A 21,070-nucleotide genomic window follows, 5' to 3' on the forward strand; every position below is an offset into this window, starting at 1 on the left:
GTTTGTTCAATGGTTAAAATCCAGCCTTTGTTATTTTCTTTTTATCATATTTCATTTCATTTTAGAACATTCAATGTATTTTCTGTGCATCTGATGCACAAACGCAGAGGACGTGACATAGCTAGGTGTGAAGGATCATGAATATTAATGACTGGTAATAGATGTGTTTTTATTATGTTTCCTGCAGCCATGCAGGTTCACTTTGGTCTGGGTTACAATATTTATTTTATTTACTGGTTCGCTGTAAATTTCAGATGCTTTGTGTGTTCATTGTTTTAAACTTGGTGTGATGGTGCTACTGGATGATTAGTTATGTAGCTCGCTACTGTCTCTCGATTTCCTGTCTCTCCAGTTACAGGGCGTATGAATGAATTGATTACATCATTTAGTGAGTTATGTTATTTCTTGTTTCTGTCACAGATCTGGTAGTGCAACATGCTTCAAATGAGAGCAAGAGGACGTCTCTGTAGTGTAGAGTTGTGTTTTAGAGTGTAGTTATCAATGAAAGCCTGTTTGTAAAGCACTGCCTACAGCCTGTTCAGAGTTACTCACTCAATGTTTTTGGTTGCTGTGTGTGTGTGTGTGTGTGCCTTGTTGTATTGTTACCTGTACTGTATAACGTGGCTGTGGCTTCATCTACAATAAATCATCTTCTGATTAGGAATAAACCTGCATCCTGTGTGTGAACTGTCCATAGCTGAATATGCTGCTACGCTGCTTTGACATACAGCATGTTGGTATTTAAGTTTGTTGTCTGTTGTGTGTAAAATATTATAAAACTGGTGTAAAATGTCTCTGGCCATTCAGATTAATACAAAAATCATGAATGTTGCGCAGCATTTAATTTGACGTCATCATATAAACTTTCTCTCAGCACCCCCAACTCTGACTGACTTCCAGCATCCCCAAATCCAGGACCAGGACAGAATCCCCATCACTTCACCTCAGTCTGAGTTTGAACGATCCGCCACCTTTCCAGCATCCAGCATAAACTTTCCAGAGAGACTGAGCAGTGTGATACCTCAATATTTAGATCATATCCTCCAGACCCCCTTCTCTGTCAGCCAAGACAGCCCCACAATGTCCAGAAACTTCAGCATCTCAGAGTGTATCTCATCAACTCCTTGTTTTTAACTCCCCCTCAGTGACCTCCATCAGAGACATGGAGACATGTTCTCCTCGTGCTCCTTCTGTGAGCACAGAATCTGCAGTGCTTCTGGTCTCCTGATACTATCTGCTGCTTCAGCATCCCCTCATCAGTAAGTGTTCAAAAGAATAAACAATACAGTGACATTATCTTGACTTACTGTTTCTTTCTTTTGGGAAGAGGAGGTGAATCCATGGTCCTATTGATCTCTACGGACACACAGCTGGGATCAGGAGATTCTGGTCTCTGCTGTGCAGGATTTCAGGAACAACTTCACCTACTTCCAACGTCTGTGGAGAAGAAAACAGTCTGAAGTCAAAACTCAAGCATCACTTTGTTGTTGTTGATGGTGGTTTATGATATTATTTTCTACAGTCTCTCTGTAAGTAATCTGTTGTTTTACAACAAATATATATTTTTTAATATATTTGTTGTTGTAAATGTTAATGTTTTTATCATATTTATTTGTATTTATATTTTTGTATAGATGTGTGGGATTATGTGACAGTTTTTGTGATTATTTCAGACACTGATAATGTGTTTTATCTTGATTATGTATCAAGTCCTGCATGAATTGTTCATATAATGACGTCAGCATGAGGCAACTAATTTGGTGTCTATATAAACTTTACTCTTTGTCATGTTTGATAATTGCTTTTTACAGTCAAACAATTTTTGGGAGCTAAGTTTGCTTCACTTTAAAGAATCCATATACAATTTAAATTCTATCAAGAAGTTATTTAAGTTTGGGAAATGTAATGAGTGCTGGTTAACAGTAAGAATTTATGATTAAACTTCAAACTTGTTTTTTGCTTTTGTATATGTATCATTAAACATTAATTTTAAGTCAACTGACAAAAACTTCAGGCATTCAGCTTAAAGACCAATCCACATTGAGTCTGATCCTGTGGATAGTCTGTTGCAGGAATTAATAATAATATTAACAACAAATAGAAATAAAACATTAGACTGTTTTCAATAATAATTTCCTACCTGTTGTATGATGACAAGTCAGTTATTGACACTCCCTAAAAACTCCCTCTGATTGGTTGAAGGAGTCAGATAACCAACTTCAGACTGACTTCAGCACAGAGAAACACATCTGCAACAATATAAAACATGAAAATGTTGTTGATGGATCATCATTAACATTGAAAAGCAACACATTCACACATGACTATATGTCACCGTCATCTCTCCTGCTGTTGGAGCAGTTATTGACCCTGAACACAAACTGTTAACAGATCTGATCTGAAGACAAACACAAGATATTCACACAAACACTTTCAACAACCGAGCAACTCATTAAACTAACAGTGAGAGCAGAGAGGAGTCATTAAACACTGAAAACTGTCAGTTATGACCTCTCCATACGGAGAACAAGAACAAGTGAAGAAAAGGAAAGTTAAATAGTTCAAACACCCAAACAGAGAGGAAGGAAGGGGAGGGGGGGAGTCACAAACACACTCAGCCATCACACATCCTGCTGCTGCATGTTGATGAGATCACTACAAAATGGCTTCCTGTAACTCCTCTCTGACACTCACAATAATACAATTTACTGAGCTTTGAGAATTTTACATTATTCTCAAATTTGTGCCTAGTTTATAAATGTTAAATGGTTGGTCCTCCTCCACTATGTGACTTTGTGTTCACTCGCTCAGTAAGTTCTATTAGATCCTCCAGAATATCCTCTATACATGATTGAACCATTTCATCACACTGCATCTGGACAGTCAGCTTTCTCTGTGAAAACCACAACTCAGTGGAACGTCCTACCTGATGATATGAAGAACTGCAGTTCAATCAATACATTCAAGGCCAAATTAAAAAATCTACTAAAAACCAATCAGCTGTGTGACCACTGAGTCTAAACTCCATCTATGGTCTTCTCATTAGTGCAGGTAGTCTTGCTTTTAATTCGACAAGTTTACATTATTAATTTTTGATTGACATTGTGGGTGTATGTGATGTGTTGTTGTGTGTAGCTTTGTATTTTGTATTTTGTATTTTGTATGGTTTGTTCTGTGTGTTTTTTTGCTTTGTACTGTTTGTTGTTGTGCTGTTGTATGTTTGGATTGTGGGGGACTAAAGATGTAAATTAGCTTTGAGCTAACTCCAGTGTATCTTTAATGTTTAAAACTGCACACTGTCCCAATCAATATCACAACGGTAGATATGAACTTTCTTTGTTAACTCAGGCTTTCTGCTTCAGGCTCTGTGTGCGTCCCCATTAAATGGGGCATTTGACGCATCATTTGACTCTTTATGCACAAAATGGACCGATTGCGTGCCGCCTGCTTCAGTCAGGAGGAACAGGTCATTATAATAGAGAGATATGAATAATATAAAGACATTATCACAGCAAAAAGCAACACTGTTGCAAATAATGCGAGAGAGGAACGCTGGCAGAAAATTGCTGATCGTGTGATTTCATTAATTAAAAAACTCATTCATAATTAGTTAATATACTTATTTTACCTGTCTGTGCCTCCCACATCCAGAGCTCTTAAACTTTAAACTTGATGCAGCAGATTTAAATATTCAGGTCTGACTCCCATAATGAAGGATCAGTGGAAATCACTTTAGATTCTGGCCAAATCAAAGTGAAATATTAATATTATAGATTGAATATTATCTGTGATGAATACCAATAGACTAATCAATTTTGTTATTATTGTTATATTTTGTTCAAAGTATTTTTTCATTAGTTTTTAGATTTTTATCAGTTTGTCTTTTACAATTTGAAATACAGTTTGATATATTGTAACAGAATCCCATCCCACAGTAACCCTAACCTCATTACACATTTACAATATGACATCAAATCAATCAATATTCTAATCAGTGTTCTAATAGCTGCAGTATCAGCAGTGTTAAACAGACTTGGCAGCAAATCAGGTGGTCAGTGAAAGGACAGCGCTTTTTATTTAAGCCGAAACTCAGAACATAACCTGCTCCGGACCAGGTTACGTTTGTAGCATAAGTTACCATGGTGATGTAGCAGGTTAAAAGAGAGTTACCATGGTGATGTAGCAGGTTAAAAGAGAGTTACCATGGTGATCTAGCAGGTTAAAAGAGAGTTACCATGGTGATGTAGCAGGTTAACAGAGAGTTACCATGGTGATGTAGAAGGTTAACAGAGAGTTACCATGGTGATGTAGCAGCTTAACAGAGCGTTACCATGGTGATGTAGCAGGTTAAAAGAGAGACACCTTTGTGACATTGAAATCCTGCAGGTTCAACACACCTCACTGATCCACTAATCTCTGTTCATAGTAAAACTCTCAGGTCGTCTTATTCCTGCAAAACAACAACATCAAACACAATCTGATGAAACAAACACTGTTCTGCTTCTTACCTGTTCAATCTGATCCCTGTGAGGTCGTTTCTTCTGATTCTTCAATCTGAATTACTGATCAGACTGTGACTCCTGCAGCGCTGCTTCCTGCTCTGTTAGAACAGGATGAACTGTGTAAAACAGGAAGTTACTGTAAAAAATAACGACCACAGCAGATGTTGTAGGTGTGGTTTCAGCAGCACAATGAATTCTGGGATTCAGACAAAATAACAATCTATAAAACTATCAAATGTTATTTATTTACACACATTTAGATTACGTTATAATTAAATATATCTTTGTGCCACAAGTCTTACAAAATGATTATAAATGTGTCCTTCCTGTAAATATCTGTATTGTTAACACTGAAAATCATATTTAGTTTGACTGCTGGAGACCTGAGACTGAGATAACACTGTGTTTACATCTCTTGAGAGTTCAAAAATCGACATAGCTACTGATTTTAAATATCTTGGTGTGATACTGGATCCAACTTTGAACTTTAAGAAACATGTTAAAAAAACGATTAAAATCATAAAGTACAACTTAGCAAATTTTAGACATATTAGAAACTGTCTTTCTTTGGATGCAGCCAAGATATTTATGCAGCTATGATTCTTTCCCAGCTGCAGTTCACTGAAGGTGTTTTTCTTTACACTAATGTGTCTCCTCACTTCCCTCTCTCACGTCTCTTCCTCGTGTCTCAGCTCCTCTCAGTGAGGATGAGAGAGTTTTAATTCTCGTTCACTTCAGCGTCATTTTGAGGAGACGACAACTACTCATGACGGACATCACCTCAACTGTCAAATATGAAGAAGTCAGTGATCAAAATATGATGTAGAAATTATTAACTGACAGTTTAATCTATAAAGTTTAAAGTTGTAATTCATGTACAATTAATTAACACGTTACACTGTCACTTAATAATTTCCACATAGTGATACCTGGAACAGCTGATAACTGCTCCAGTGTTTTATTATTTGATTATAGATTTATAGCAGCGACTGTCTGTCACAGAATAAGACACAAATAGACAATTTAAATCTGTTAATTACTGAAAGAACACAACCAATGAAAAGGAATATGTTTAAAAAAAATGTTGCTTGTTTAGTTTGTGACAGTCTGACGTCATTTTCAGGCTCAGGATGATTTTATAGGAGACGCAGCTGTGTGACGTCATATTTTCCTGAAGGAGCTGAGACGCACTGAAACAAAAGAATAAAGGAGAAGACTTTTGATTTATGAAGAAAAATAATAAAGTAACAAGAGTGTTTTTTGTTATTGATTCATGATTCAGTCATTTGTACTTTATTATTAAATATGATCAGCAGCTGTTGATGCTTTCATTCTTGTTCCACAGGTAGATTATTACAACAACAGCCCGACTGTTTACTGTCCCATCAGATCAGCTGATCAATCAATAAACAGATTCGATGAAGGGGTGTTGCCGTCCTGTACAAAAACTTCCACAGAGGATACACCTGTGGTTCCTCGCTCCTCGTCTCCTCCAGGAGCATTTCAGGGATTGGAAGATCCTCCATGATGGCGGTGGAGGAACGGTTTCCGGGTCACGGGAGGAGAGAGGAAGAACAAATTAAAACACATGAGAGAAGTTTGCCTTCAGGTCTTTCTGCCAGAAAGCCTTTTTAACAGAAATCAAACCTCTTTCCTCCAGCAGCCAATAGTATTAAAGTATTAAAGTTATTGACATTATACAGTTTAATTAAATACAAAATACTTATTGGTTACTGTGTATCTAAGCTACTATATCTGTTATCACTTAAGAGAAAACAAAATCTAATGTTAAAGGTTCTATATGTAGAATTGTGAAGCAATTTACATGTATTAATAGTTTTTTATTGCCAATGAGTGAACAGGTAGTAATGTAACATAAAGAATGAGACCCTCCCCAACTTTCTCGGTTGTCTGTATCAGCCTGTGGTCTGATTTTCACGTGAAGAACTCAGGTTGGATTTTCTGCAGACTGAGTGGGAGTGAGAGATGCTTTGCTGAAACAAGCGAGTGCGAGCACCAGGATGTTACAGCTCATTAAATGGCTACAGGTGTCACTAATGAGAAGGAATCTCTGATTTCTATAAAATGGTTCATTTCACTATCAGAATCTGATCCATTTGGTCCAATAACATTTGGAAAGTCTAGAAGAGCCGCACGATTGAATTATTTTATCCCCATTCAAGTTAGCAGAGGGTTTAACCAGAAGTAGCGGCTCAGACTCACCAAATATTCTGCCAATTAATTTCTACATAAAGCGAAGCCCAAAAGAATCTTCTTGGGGGCAGAGTTACAGCTTATATGTAATTCCTATTTATTCAAGCATTTATTCTTAATGTCAACTTCTCCAAGGAATATACCTCTATTGAATGGATTAATCATTGAAACCTCGATTACTGAACCTCTGAGAAGCTGCAGCACAACCCTCAGCAAAGCATCAAAAACCACTGCATAACTGGTGACCTGAACTCAGAGAGGAATTCATTATTGTTAGTAACTTCCCATCAGCATTAACAAGTTGTTTAATCAATAAATACCATTGTCAACCCATTAGTGACTTATTTTATATTGAATATTCTTGTTATTCCAAATATAGTAATTAGTTGGTGGAAAATGATGTTTGTAAATCAGTTTCCAGGCCAGCAGCCACTGCAAGGATCAGGGCATGATGGGAGAATGGATGTCACCTGATCAAAGAGCTGATTGGTTCAGGAGTTTGATCAACAACATGATGTTTTATCTTCATTTTCAATTTCAGTTGTCTGATCTTCTACTAAGAATTCAGATGTGTTGATGACAACTTTTATCAGCCAAAGAGACAGAAAACATTCAATAACCAAAAATTACAACAGACACAATATGAACATTTTATCTTTATTTAATTATTGATGTGAAGCCCCAGCAGTCTGAATATTTGACAGATAAATGATATAATGTCTATTTCTGCTTACAATTTGAGTTGGTTTGATTTGTGTTTTACTTTATTTGTTTGTGCATCATAAAATACAATGTTTTTATACAATATTTAAACATTTGATATGTACACAGAGACATTCACATGTAGGTAACAAACACACTTTTACCTGAATATATTCAACTATTCATTCATTTAAAGTAAAAAAACATCAGTGTAGGAGAGATAAGAAGATAAAAGCTGATACAAAGACCTTTCATTTTATTAGAATTTCTTTCTTTCATCAATGAGATGTGAATGAGTTTGATTAGTGTGACATCAGCTGATTACAGTCGGCATGAGTTGAACATGAACTACAGAGTTGTAGTTTAAATTAAAAACCAGTCTAAGGCCTTGTATTAAAGACCAGACCTCCTGATCATTACAATAAATAGTAGGAAACTCTTTTTTTGTTACATAACAACTCCAATAAGCCATCAATCATCTCTACTACTCTCTGAAAGATTATTATTTTTTATTATTTTTTTATCATCTCAGTGCCTGTTATCAGTAAAATTTTTATATTCAATGAGTCCACCATATTTAAAATCAACAATCTCTTTAAAAATCATTTTACTTGGTAAACCATTCCAGTCTATCTGTAAATGTTGGTGCTGTGTAATAAAAGCTGCATATATGAGGACCATGTCTGGCTCCTCTTCCTCCACATGGAGTGATCTCCAACCCAGAGAGCATTTCTGGAGACGGCGGCAGAAATGTTTTTAACAAAATCTATTTTTAATCTGGTACCAAACTCTATAGTGCTCAGCCCCCCATATTCCTTACTTTTATATGCTGCCCAAAAAATTAAGTAAACACTTAAATCACACATCAAACGAACAAATTATTCAAGCTGAAAATCTTTACTGATGTACTTTGTTTAAACTGTTAAAAACAAAATGACGTAACAACAGTCAGTGGAAACCAAAACCATCAACCCACTGAAGGCTGGATTCAAAATCACTCCGAAAATCAAAAGTAAAAAATTGAAATCACAGGCTGATCCAACTTGCATGAATTTTATCACAGCAACTCATAATGTGAGTCAGTAGTGTGAATGGTCCTCTGTGTGCCTGTATGCACAACATCTGGGCATGCTCCTGATGAGTCAGCGGATGGTGTCTTGGGGGATCTCCTCCCAGACCTGGATCAGGGCGTCAGGGAGCTCCTGGACAGTCTGTGGTGGTACTTGGCGGCAGGGCCGCTGCTAACCATTTGGAGGCCCTAAGCATAATTGGTCATGGGAGCCCAGTTTTCTCTTCTTTTGTTTTTCAGCTTTTTTTCAGAGATTCATGTTGCCTCTTACTTGCCATTATGCCTCATTCAGAGGCGGAGCTAGACTCTCAGCACAGAGGGGGTGAAGCATTCTCAAGGGGCCTTTCTAAAACAGTCATTTTAAAATTCACAACTGTAAAATAGCTGATATATGCTATCTATAATCATAAACTGTTATTGAGCCATGCAAGTCTATATCTCAGGAAACATACAGCGAAGCCACTTTGAGACAAACTTGTTCTGAAGAACAAAAAAGAAAACAGGTTGCCGGCCGCGTTCAAATGTTTCAGCACTGAGGACAGCAGGTGGTGCTCTACATACACCGACTGACCAACAGTTCAATAACATAAACATAAAATAGACACAGCGGTCTATTCAAATACAAAGAGGACAGTCTACAACACCACAGGCAGTGACACAGACAGGTGCTGAGATGCAGTAAACATGGAGTTAAACAACATATTAATCTAACATTATGACTTATTTCTTCATAACCGACTTTTAAGTTAATAAAGACTAATTATGGATGTTTCACTCACCAGTTGTTGTCCCTGCTTAGACTGCTGTGGTTTAGTGTATCGTTAGTCCATTTGTGTATTTCTCCATCCTCCATGGAACAAAATAATCCAAACAGTTTAACAAACTCTTTATTTGCCTAATTTGCCTGAATTGAGTGATAGGGTACATACAATGAAAAAAACAATGGCGGGCCTGTCCATAACTAATTTATATATTTTTTCAATTTGTGCTAAAAAGTAATAATGTGATGATTATCATGACATTTTTATCAACCTTAATTTTGGGGGCCCCCGCCTGGTACTTGAGGCCCCACGCGCTCTGCGTACTCTGCGTATGCAGTGCTGCGGCACTGAGTCGAGGTATTGAAACGGTTAACTGTTTGCCAGCTAGTTAACTGGTAAACCGAAAACGGAAATGATGTTGGGATTTCTCTCTTGCTCAGATGTTGATATAACAGGCTCGTTCAGTCAATGGATATGAGCCCCTGCACGATCAGCTCACAATTCATAATGGTTAGATTCTTTTTAAATTATTTCTTTATTTTAGAGAACACGTGTACAATAACAGCATGTACACAAACAACTGTCCATACCAGGTGCACATATACAAAGTTATAAAAAATATTTTGAAAAAGTAATACAAATTCAAAATAATGTATCATCGGTCAATAAAAAATTAATCAAAAACACAATTAGTTTTAATTGCCTTCCTATTCTTAAGGACTCTTATCGTGGAGCCATATTGATGCGTTTGTGATAAAAATGTCCCAAATTTGGTTTGAAGTCCTCTCATCTCTTCTTCTGATAAAATTAACTGCACAAAAATATAAATCTTTTCCCGTCTCATTGCCTTCAAAACATATAAAAATGTCTTCATCCTTATATTGGATTGTTTGCTGAGTTTCCTTCTTATATAATACTAAACATCCACCTAAAATATTCTAGTAAACATACAGTGATAAAACAAATGACTCATTGTTTCTTCTTCTAGTCCACAGAAATTGCAAAATATTTAATATTAATTCTAAATCTTTCTAATGTCTTTTTTGCTGAATATATTTGATGCAAAAGGAAACCTCTTTAACTTTGTTACTAAGACAAAATTTGTCCCCAACTAACCATTTTCTGCCAATTAATTTCTACATAATTGTTAGTAATTGTTTACAATTAGTTCATCATTTCACTTTGAAAGTATTATTTAATCTTTCAAAACGTAGTACCTCCAGACCACCATTTCTTTTTATGTTGTATAAGATGTCTTTTCTTAATAATGACATTTGTTCCTTCAAATTCAGTTCAATTAAATCTCATCTATGTTTTGTATATTTCAGCAGGTTTTCCAATGTTAAGGACACACAGACAGATCTGGATGTTCCTTCAGCTTTAGACAGAAAAACTCTTCCCGACTCGCTCTGACGTCACGCACGAGCAACGATAACCTGACGAGATCAAGTCGGCCGCAGCTGTTCTCCACTGACTGCAAGGATCAGGGCATGATGGGAGAATGGATGTCACCTGATCAAAGAGCTGATTGGTTCAGGAGTTTGATCAACAACATGACGTTTTATCTTCATTTTGGATTTCAGTTGTCTGATCTTCTACTAAGAATTCAGATGTGTTGATGACAACTTTTATCAGCCAAAGAGACAGAAAACATTCAATAACCAAAAATTACAGACAGACACAATATGAAGATTATATCATTATTTAATTATTGATGTGAATATTTGACAGATAAATGATATAATGTCTATTTCTGCTTTTTATTTCCTCTTGCATAAGTAGATCTGATTTGTGTTTTACTTTGTTTGTTTGTGCATAACAAAATATTATTTTTTATACAATATTTAAACATTTGATATGTACTCAGAGACATTCACATGTAGGTAACAAACACACTTTTACCTGCATAAACTCAACTATTCATTCATTTAAAGTAAATAAACTTCTGTGCAGGAGAGATAAGAAGATAAAACATTATACAAAGATCTCTCCTAAAAACTAAATTACATAGAAAAAAATAATAATTTCATTTTATCAGAATTTCTTTATTTCATCAATGAGATGTGAATGAGTTTGATTAGTGTGACATCAGCTGATTACAGTCGGCATGTTGACCAGCAGGTAGTGATCCTCTTGCTGCAACAGTTACATTTCTATGTAAAATAATTTAATAGTCTAATATTAGAGATTACAGAATAAATGTTGTTTTGATTATTGATTATAGGTCATTTTAACAGTTTATATTCTATCATACAGATCAGCATTAAAACAATGTTAGTGATTGATCAGCTGAGCTTGAGTAGATTGATCTGATAACATTTTATTAAATCAGGATCAGATCTAACAGGATGTAAATATTTCTGTGACTTCCTGTAGATTCTTTGAAAGCTGCTGGAAACTGTCTGACTTGACTGCAGCTTTTTGTCACTTCCTGCTGATGCTGCCGCCTGATCCCTCCACTTTACAAGAAAGGAGCAGTTCATCTGAAACAAGCCTACTGATCAGCTTTCCAATAAGGAGGCGTGTCGGTCGGTAAAAGACGTGAAGGCTCTTGTGTATCTTCACTCATGGCTCCTCAGAGCAGGAATAAGAGCTTTGGGACGACCTGCAAGATGGCGGAGCAGAACGACTTCCAGTTCAAGTGAGGATCGAGGAACCTCAGGTTTCTGTAATCCTCTACTGTGATACAGAAACCAGGTTTCTGGTTTACATGACAGGACAGAAATCAGCGGAGTGCAGAGAGTCGACTGTAAACTGGTTACTGAAGTGCAGCTGAACACACTGATGAAGAGTTTTGATCTGATGAAGCTGAGAGCAGAAAAGAGGCTGAACTATGAGAATGATTGATGTGAGAATCCATAACAAGAAGACCAACAGCTGCTGTCACTATAAGATAAACTCTGGCTTTACTTTCACTGAAGTGGATCAACAAATGATAATTAAACATTAAACTAAATGAACAGTTATATATCACAGAGGAGGCGGTTTCCCAGAATCACACAATTTAAAAGACAATTGCGTTTCTTTAAAAGAAAAAAAAATACAATTATCAACATGAAACTTGACAACAACATGACAAATAAGATTAAAATGAAATAATGTTTGTGATGTTTAAACATTTATATGAACAGTGTAGAGCTTGTTGTCTACACAGCTGTCTGATGTTGTTCATCTACATCACTTTATCTTTAACTGCTGTTAGTTTACCAAACATGTATCGCAGCCCTGCTTTGTTTTTTTCATCCATTCGTTTTTTCATCTCCTCCAGCTTCTTGACCTTCTCTGTGGCTCTGATCTCCTTCATCTTCTCAATCAGGAAGTCCAAGTGGACATAAGTGGACAGTGAATTAACATTCAGGGCAATCCGCTCTAGTTGGTCCACATGATGGTAGACCTCTGTAAGCAGCTGAATCTTCTCTGATTCCAGTTTTTTCATCTCTGTTTGAAGATTTTCCAGAAGGCTCTTCTTCTGTTCATGATCTACCTTATTCTTTTCATACTTCTCTTTCACATCTTCAAAGGTCTTCTTAACTTTCCTGGTCTTGTTCACATATCTCCACTTTTCTTTCACATGATCTGATGCAGGACACTTATTGGTACAAACAGTACAGCGACCATCTTTCATGACCTCACAGTGTTCAGGATACCAGGCCATTGTGCATCCAGGATAGTGACAGTTCTCTTTACAGATGTTACAGCAGACAGCTGCTTCATAAGAAAACAAACCCCACATCCCTCCATCGATAGACTCTTTGTCTTTGTAGACCTCATCAACTTCTACAGTGAACTCTTCATTCTTCTTCATCTCTTGTTTATGTTTCTTCAGAGCTTCTTCAGTCTGTTGGATCTCGTTCTGTTTTAGTTCAATCAGCTGGATTCTGTCTTGCAGGTTTTGGATGCAGGCTGTTATTCTGACGCGTGCGTTCAACACTTCAATTGTTGTTTTCAGCTGTTGTGGTTTAGATTTTTCCAGGAAGTCTGTGAATCGTTTCATTCCTGTCTCTGTTACCCTCCATGCGTTCTCTAAAGCAACCTTTGTTTCTTCTGTTCTCTGTGTGGTCTGGTTGTTATTAAACAGGAAGTGAACGGGCTGATTCTTCTCATTTTTGGCACATTTAATGTTTGCAGCTTCAAGAGCTTTCAGAGCATTTTCAGGTGTTATTCCATCTGAGTTTGTGATGAGAGCAACAACATTTTCCTCCAGATCTTTTCCAAACGGAGACATCACTGAATCAAAGATGTACATCAGTCGGTCACTCAGTCGACTCTCACTCGCCTTCATCACCAGACCCACTGCATCAATCTCATGAACTCCATCTTCTGAGCGGAACAAGTCAAATAATCTTTGACTGATGATGACATCTTGTTTGATCCCTCTGGTGTCTCCGTATCCAGGAGTATCGATGATGGTCAGAGAGAAGGGCAGAGTTTTATCTTCAAAACCAAAGATCTCGTACACGATCACATCTGATGTCTGACTCTCTGACTGACATCTTCTCTTCTCTTCTTCTACGATCTCAAACCAGATGTTGTCGTCAAACTTCACTCCCATGGTGTAGTTGACCAGAGCGTTGATCAGAGTAGATTTTCCTGTTGCTGTTTCACCTACAAGTAAGATGGTTTTGTTTTTCTTGTTCAGGTTTTTCTCACCAACAGTTTTTCTTGTCAGATTTCCAAACTTCTCTTCCTTTAGTTTCAGCAGGTAGACAGCAGGAGATCCTGAAGAGATCAGAGAACTTTTGGAGATGATGTCCTCATAAGTTGTGTTATAAGTCCTGTAGAAAAAGCAGAGATTCAATCAACTTGTTCTTTTCTCATCAAACTGACAAATTAAACACATTTCTAATCATATACATGCCTACAGTTCTGGCTGGTTTAATAAATGAATAATAGTACAGTGGAGTATAAATACTGCAGCTGTGACATCTGTGATTGTAGAATATGAATAAAATAAAGTCAAACCAAACATCCACATTTGGGGATTTTAGTCTAAATGTGAGTTCTGGTTTTGACTGTGAGGACAGAGACTCAGATTACAGTCAATTAACAGGATCTTCTTTTTCTGTGTAACATACCACTGCCTTTAGTTAGAACATTTAAAATACATATTCAAACCTCCAAACACCAAGTTCTGAGTTTCTTTAATGACTTTGTCAAGAAAAATTGAAATCTTTGCCTGTTGTGCCAAAACATTTTCACTACATTATATACTTGATAAACAGAATTATTACTGATGCTTTTAGCTTTGTCAATCCCATCCTGCATACACAATACAGCAATTATTATTATTATTGTTGTTATTGTTATTGTTATTGTTATTGTTATTGTTATTGTTATTGTTATTATTATTATTAATAATAATAATTTTTGTTTTTTATTTTTTTATTTTAAAAACTAATAATAATGTTGTATTCTGGTTATAAGTGTGTATGTGTTACATGGGGATGACAAACCTAAAATCATCAGTAATAATTGTGTTTAAAGGTCGTCTTGTCTGTGTATCAGAGCAGCTGTTTCTTTTTGTCTGTATTGTTCCCAACCGTACAGATAAGCAGACCGATAGCTTCCAGTAACGTCTGCAGAGCAAATTCCAGGATATTAGTCAAATTTCATTAAAATGTGGATCAAATTTTCACCAAATATCCAGAAAAAGCTCAATAGAAAATGTTGTGAATGTTTGTTTCTGCTGTGTGTGAATATTAGTAGATAAACAGCTGGTGGTGCTAACCTTCAATCTTAATATAACTTGATTCAGTTTATCATTTAGCCCTCTGTTTCATTACAGGAGATCGATATCGTATCATCACTGTCTAGGTTTGACCTACTTTTTGTGATCTAATGAGATCAACTGATTAATTAAAGAGGCAGAAGAGCTGAATGCAAACAGGACAACACTCAATAAACAGGCTTAACTCAACAACTGTAAGTCATAATGCAGAAGTTTTGGCAGAAGGTTTTGTAGATGTTAATATGTAAAATATATAGTGGAAAAGTAACGCACATCAAGGGTTGTAGTGAGGTGCTGATAACTGGAAGCAAAATCAAAAGCTGGACAAAGGTGTCACACATTCTGGCTCCATATGTATTTCTCTTTTATCTAGATGATGTTTTGCTTCCTCAAGATCAACAATCATGTGACAAATATGTAAAATTTATACATAGTTAAAATATTGGAGTGCCTTAATTTCTGGTGTGCCAAGGAATTTGGCTTCAATAACATTAACATAAACAAAAAGTATAAATAAATGTATTGATCTGACCTGAACCCATCAGAGTGCCTGTGGGTGTGTTGGTCTTAAAGTGAGCTGTGGTCAGGGGTGTTGTTGGCACATTGTTATCTTGAACAGAGAGCGATTGTGCTATTGACCAACAAAAACCTGGTCTAACGTCAATGACACAGTGTTTCACTGTTATTTTAAAACGCATCAAGACAGTAATATACAGCTACACAGGCAGCTGCACAACATGCACTCTGCTTGTTACACACACAGGACGCACAGCAGCACACAAACATGCAAAAGATGACAAATAAAAGGATTACAATGTGAAAGATTATTATTGTGTACATCAACAGATTTTAGAAATATTTTTGTAAGAATTCTCACTTTTCTTTTAGTGCCTAAAACTTTTGCACAGGACTGTACGTCATAATGCTTAATTATAATTTTTATCAGAAGGAACTAATCGCAGTAATGACGGATTAAATTGTTTAATTATTTGACCATATTGTGGCAAAACACATAGGCATTTAAACAGACGGACAACAACGGATCAGACACAAATCGACTTTCCTGCTGCATCAATACATGATGACATGAGGAAATAAATGAGGTGAAAACAATGATTAAACTAAAGAAGGAAATAAATCTGCAGCTTCTAGCTGCTGCCAGCAGCAGGATCAGAACCATGGAGAGCTGATCAAGTCCTGATAACTGTGTTAATGATTCTTTACATGATTAATATTAACGATTTAATTATTGAACAATATTTAACAAATATTCTTTAACATTTGTTAGAGTACAGTGATCAGGTTTCCATACTTTCAGCAATTAAAACCCTGCTGATTTGACCTGTTACTCCATGACTGAACAAAACGATTTTAAAGAAACCAAAAATATAACAACAACAAACAAACAAACAACAAATTAATGAACAGGATGTTAAACTGGTGGTCTGGGGCCACTGAGGGTTCAGGAGCAGCAGTGTGCTCATTATGGATCGTGCGCTTTCACTTTGTGCACGAGCAGATCAGTTTCCTCTGCAGAGAAGCTTCCTTCTTACTACTTGGCAAATGTGTCATCATAATAGCAATCCGCCAAGGTGCAAGCACACCTGGCTGTTAAAGGGAATGGGAGACGACACTCTGATTGGTTTATTGCATGTTACGCCCAAAACACACCCATGATTAATGAGGAGACTATGGACAACCCTTTGAACCATGCACCTGGCACATCAACCATTTTTCTGCCGTTAGAATAGCAAAAGTGGATTTGGACACACCCTAAATGCACTTGCACCATGCACTTCAGACCGTGTGCTTTAGATCGTTAAAATAGGGCACCAAGGGTCATAACAACACAATATGAACATTACATCATTATTTAATTCTCGTCCACATTATGAACTGAAATAACATTTCATAACTTTTGGTTACGAGTTACATGAAGATTCTCCTCTGTACAGATGTTGAAGCCCTGACAGTCTAAATATTTGACAGATCAGCTAAGTAATATAATGTCTTGTTGTTGCAGCTGAAATATCAGCTTGTCTAGTTAGGTGAGAAAGGCAACTCAACACCAGAGACACAGTATTCTTTTGCAGTCCAACTTGCACTAATGATGGATAAATTAATTAACCTGTTGGAGTTTATCAAACGAGAACGGTCACAAAAACATTAAATCTACTTTAAATGCTGTTGTAAGGAATGTAAATAAACTGAGTATAAAGTGTTTCACAATCATCTTTAAATGGAGAGGAAGCTCTAACAACACTGATGAATACACATGTTGAGAGTCTGTATGTTTTAATATGGATAACTTCTTTGTCAGAAACGCCTTTCTGTCAGGTTTAAGTTGATACCTTTCACTGTTAAAACGTATCAGTGGCTCTATGGACCGGTCACTCTTCATGGACACACAGCTGGGGGCAGGAGAGTCTGGTCTCTGCTGATGGATCCTGAAACAACAAAAGACAAATTAAAGACAGTTTAAACCTGAAAAATGTTGAATTTTGACCAGAATGTCACTTGTTGAAATTTAAGAACCAGACAGACCATCTGTAAGAGAACAATGGAGGAGAGGTGTTTTCTTATTCACTCAGATTCAAAGTGTTGTCAGTTTCAGTCTCATCTATTCCTCCTTGTAGACGTGAGAATTGTCCAGCTGATCTACACAAATAGGGGTCAGCATTTCACATCCCTTCCCCTTCCTCCATGGAGATAAATTACAACATAACTCTGAGTAACAACTGATAGTTACACACATGCTCCTAGGATAGGTGTCAGTCATAAAATGTCAGAGAACTCACTGATAGTAAAACAACTTTTTCTACCAAACAGCATCATCTTTTCATTAATTGCTGCCATTTTACAACACAGTCATCCAGTAGAGAACTAATTTATTGATATGATATTTCAATATCGATCCAGCTTACTATGATGTGCTACGATGCCAAATGTCTCATGGTGCATCTCAGTGCAGTTCATCGGATCAGCTGATATGACCAGCTGATGTCTCATCTGGCCAGTGTCTGCAGCAGCAGCTGGCTGCTCTGACAATGTAGGTGCAACTTTCCAAACAGGTGTTATTTGGATAAACTGACCACATATTACTACCATATTACCACACATACTTTAAACAGTCCTACAGTGAAAATCTCAACAGCATTCAGCCTGGATCCACCATTACTGCTAGGGCTCAGGGCAGCTACTTCTTCTTCCTCTCATGTTGGACTGAGGGCAGACTGGACGCTACAGTGACTCACTATCACCCCTGTGGTACAAAGTGGTATTACGAGACAGTACAGGACGGACAGGGCTAGAGCTAGCTGGTTAGCATGCTAACTTCAGTAGATATCTCTGTAACACAATACATATAGGTCTTTGACATTACGTCAAAACTGTGATTTCTTCACATTCTGTTGATAAATTTAGTTAATTTCAGAATGTTTAAAACTAAAATAAACACATTCTGACACATTATACCTTTAAAAATAAGTAGCCTAAGTTATAAGAACTTAAGTTTTTGCATTTCTGAGCCCTGAGGTAATGGTTGAAATAATCTGTGTGGCATAAAAATGCCATCTTAAAGAGGTTAAGTTAACAAAAATGATCCTATCTTTAAAGAATAACCGTTGGGCCCCTGGCACCTTCGCGCTCGGGCCCTAATGATATAGCTACTCTGGATGGCATTACCCTGGCCTCCAGCTCCACCGTAAGGAATCTGGAGTTATCTTTGATCAGGATATGTCCTCTAACTCCCACATAAAACAAATTTCAAGGACTGCCTTTTTTCACTTACATAATATCGCAAAAATCAGACACATCCTGTCTCAAAAAGATGCAGAAAAACTAGTCCAGGCATTTGTTACTTCTAGGCTGGATTATTGCAATTCCTTATTATCAGGCTGCTCTAACAAGTCTCTAAAGACTCTCCAGCTGGTCCAGAATGCAGCTGCACGTGTTCTGACTAAAACTAGAGAAAGAGACCACATTTCTCCCATTTTAGCTTCGCTGCATTGGCTTCCTGTAAAATCCAGAATAGAATTTAAAATCCTTCTCCTCACATACAAAGCCCTTAATGGTCAGGCACCATCATATCTTAAAGAGCTCATAGTACCGTATTATCCCACTAGAACACTGCGCTCCCAGTATGCAGCTTACTGGTGGTTCCTACAGTCTCCAAAAGTAGAATGAGAGGCAGAGCCTTCAGCTATCAGGCTCCTCTCCTGTGGAACCATCTACCAGATTTGGTCCGGGGTGCAGACACCCTCTCTATGTTTAAGAGTAGGCTTAAAACTTTCCTTTTTGATAAAGCTTATAGTTAGGGCCGACCAGGCTCACCTTGGATCAGCCCTTAGTTATGCTGCTATAGGCCTAGACTGCTGGGGGACTTCCCATGATGCACTGAGCTCCTCTCTCCTCCTCCTCCTCTCCATCTGTATGTATTCATGTACCATTAATGTATGTTACTGACTTGGCTTCTTCCCTAAGTTTTTTGTGTTTTCTCGTCTTGCAGGAAACCTTCAGCTACAGACCGACTGCTGTCCAGCTTGATGCCCACTGCTGCTGCTATTATTATTATTAGTTATTAGTTATTATAAGGCATATTTCTATTATTATTATTGTTGTTGTTATTTTTATTAGCCTGGTTCTGCTTGAGGGAAGTTTTTTTCTTGTCGATGTCGCCAAGTGCTGCTCATGGGGGAATGTTGGGTCTCTGTAAATTAAAGAGTTCAGTCTAGACCTGCTCTATGTGAAAAGTGCCCTTGGTGCTATATAAATAAAACTGACTTGACTTGACTAATATTTCTCTAACAATGTCCTCTTGCTGTTAAGCTGCCAAAGTCAACATGAAAAAATCCTAAAAATTAAAAACATTGATCTGGGTTGTCTTCAATGACTGCACTGTGCTCACAACAATATGCTTGACAAACAGCATGTAGCTGGAGGCCTTTTTTGTCTGAGTTGTGCTGCTGTGATCCTGATTGGTAGCTGAGCTGATTGCTGACAAAACACATAATCAAGGTGAACAACGTCTTTTACCCTGCCATGCTGTGTGCAGTGGAAACATACTTGAACTGTGCCAGCATGACTCGACTACTCCTAACTGATCATGGCATGGTGTAATGGGTTGGAAATGCCACATGTTAAGTTTTGTATGTAAACAGACCCCCCCTAATTTTCTGTTAATTATTTGAACTAATCTAACTCTGTTTATACAGTTTTGAAATCAGGTCAATACTCAAAGATGTCAGTAGACAGCGCTCTAATGCCACTGTGGATACCTGAGGGAGGTCACTCGAACCTGCTCTGCTCATGTGCAGCTCAATATTAAATGAGCATCGGCTAGAGCAAGACGCTAACTTTGGCTCTCTCCCTTATTAATCCACAGACCATGTTTTTATCGGCATCAGTGCACCCTTGCCTGTGTAACCTTTGCTGCCGGTCCAGATTTCCCCTAGGTCTGGCACCGGTAACAATGACGACCACACAATGGAAAAACACTACAATTCTACAAAACACATGTAAAGCAGATGGACAGACTCTCATGATCCCTCCCTCCAGGGTCCTTGAAAGGGTAAACAGCTGGTCCACTGATCCAGAGTAGCATTTCAGCGTATGCAGTCTATAAAACTTGGTTTGTTCGATGGTTAAAATCCAGCCTTTGTTATTTTCTTTTTATCATATTTCATTTCATGTTAGAACATTCATGTATTTTCTGTGTATCTGATGCACAAACGCAGAGGACATGACGTAGCTAGGTGTGATGGATCATGAATATTAGTGACCAATAATAGATGTGTTTTTATTATGTTTCCTGCCACCATACAGGCTCACTTTGGTCTGGGTTACAATATTTATATTATGTACTGGTTCGCTGTAAATTTCAGATGCTTTGTATGTTCATTGTTTTAAACTTGGTGTGATGGTGCCACTGGATGATTTCCTGTCTCACCAGTTACAGGGCGTATGAATGAATTGATTATACAGTTTAGTAAGTTACGTTATTTCTTGTTTCTGTCACAGATCTGGTAGTGCAACATGCTTCAAATGAGAGCAAAAGGACGTCTCTGTAGTGTGGAGTGGTGTTTTAGAGTGTAGT

The 21,070-nt window shown here is 37.3% G+C and overlaps 1 protein-coding gene and 1 long non-coding RNA gene across 2 annotated transcripts in view; both read right to left on the reverse strand.

Annotated features, from left to right (window-relative positions):
- LOC137170626 (uncharacterized) overlaps nucleotides 1–21,070 on the reverse strand; it is a 303,513-nt gene that overhangs the window by 86,546 nt on the left and 195,897 nt on the right. Inside the window, exon 4 of the mRNA XM_067574134.1 lies at nucleotides 17,328–17,423. Within this exon, the coding sequence (XP_067430235.1) occupies nucleotides 17,328–17,423 (96 nt within the window). The remainder of the gene's footprint in view (nucleotides 1–17,327; nucleotides 17,424–21,070) is intronic.
- On the reverse strand, nucleotides 1,313–4,638 carry LOC137171146 (uncharacterized). Its single transcript, XR_010924715.1, has 3 exons — nucleotides 4,509–4,638; nucleotides 2,141–2,249; nucleotides 1,313–1,437 (listed from the first exon to the last, which is right to left on the reverse strand). It is a non-coding gene; the product is annotated as an uncharacterized lncRNA (long non-coding RNA).

Source organism: Thunnus thynnus, chromosome 19 (genome assembly GCF_963924715.1).
Source record: "Thunnus thynnus chromosome 19, fThuThy2.1, whole genome shotgun sequence".
NCBI classification, from domain to species: domain Eukaryota; kingdom Metazoa; phylum Chordata; class Actinopteri; order Scombriformes; family Scombridae; genus Thunnus; species Thunnus thynnus.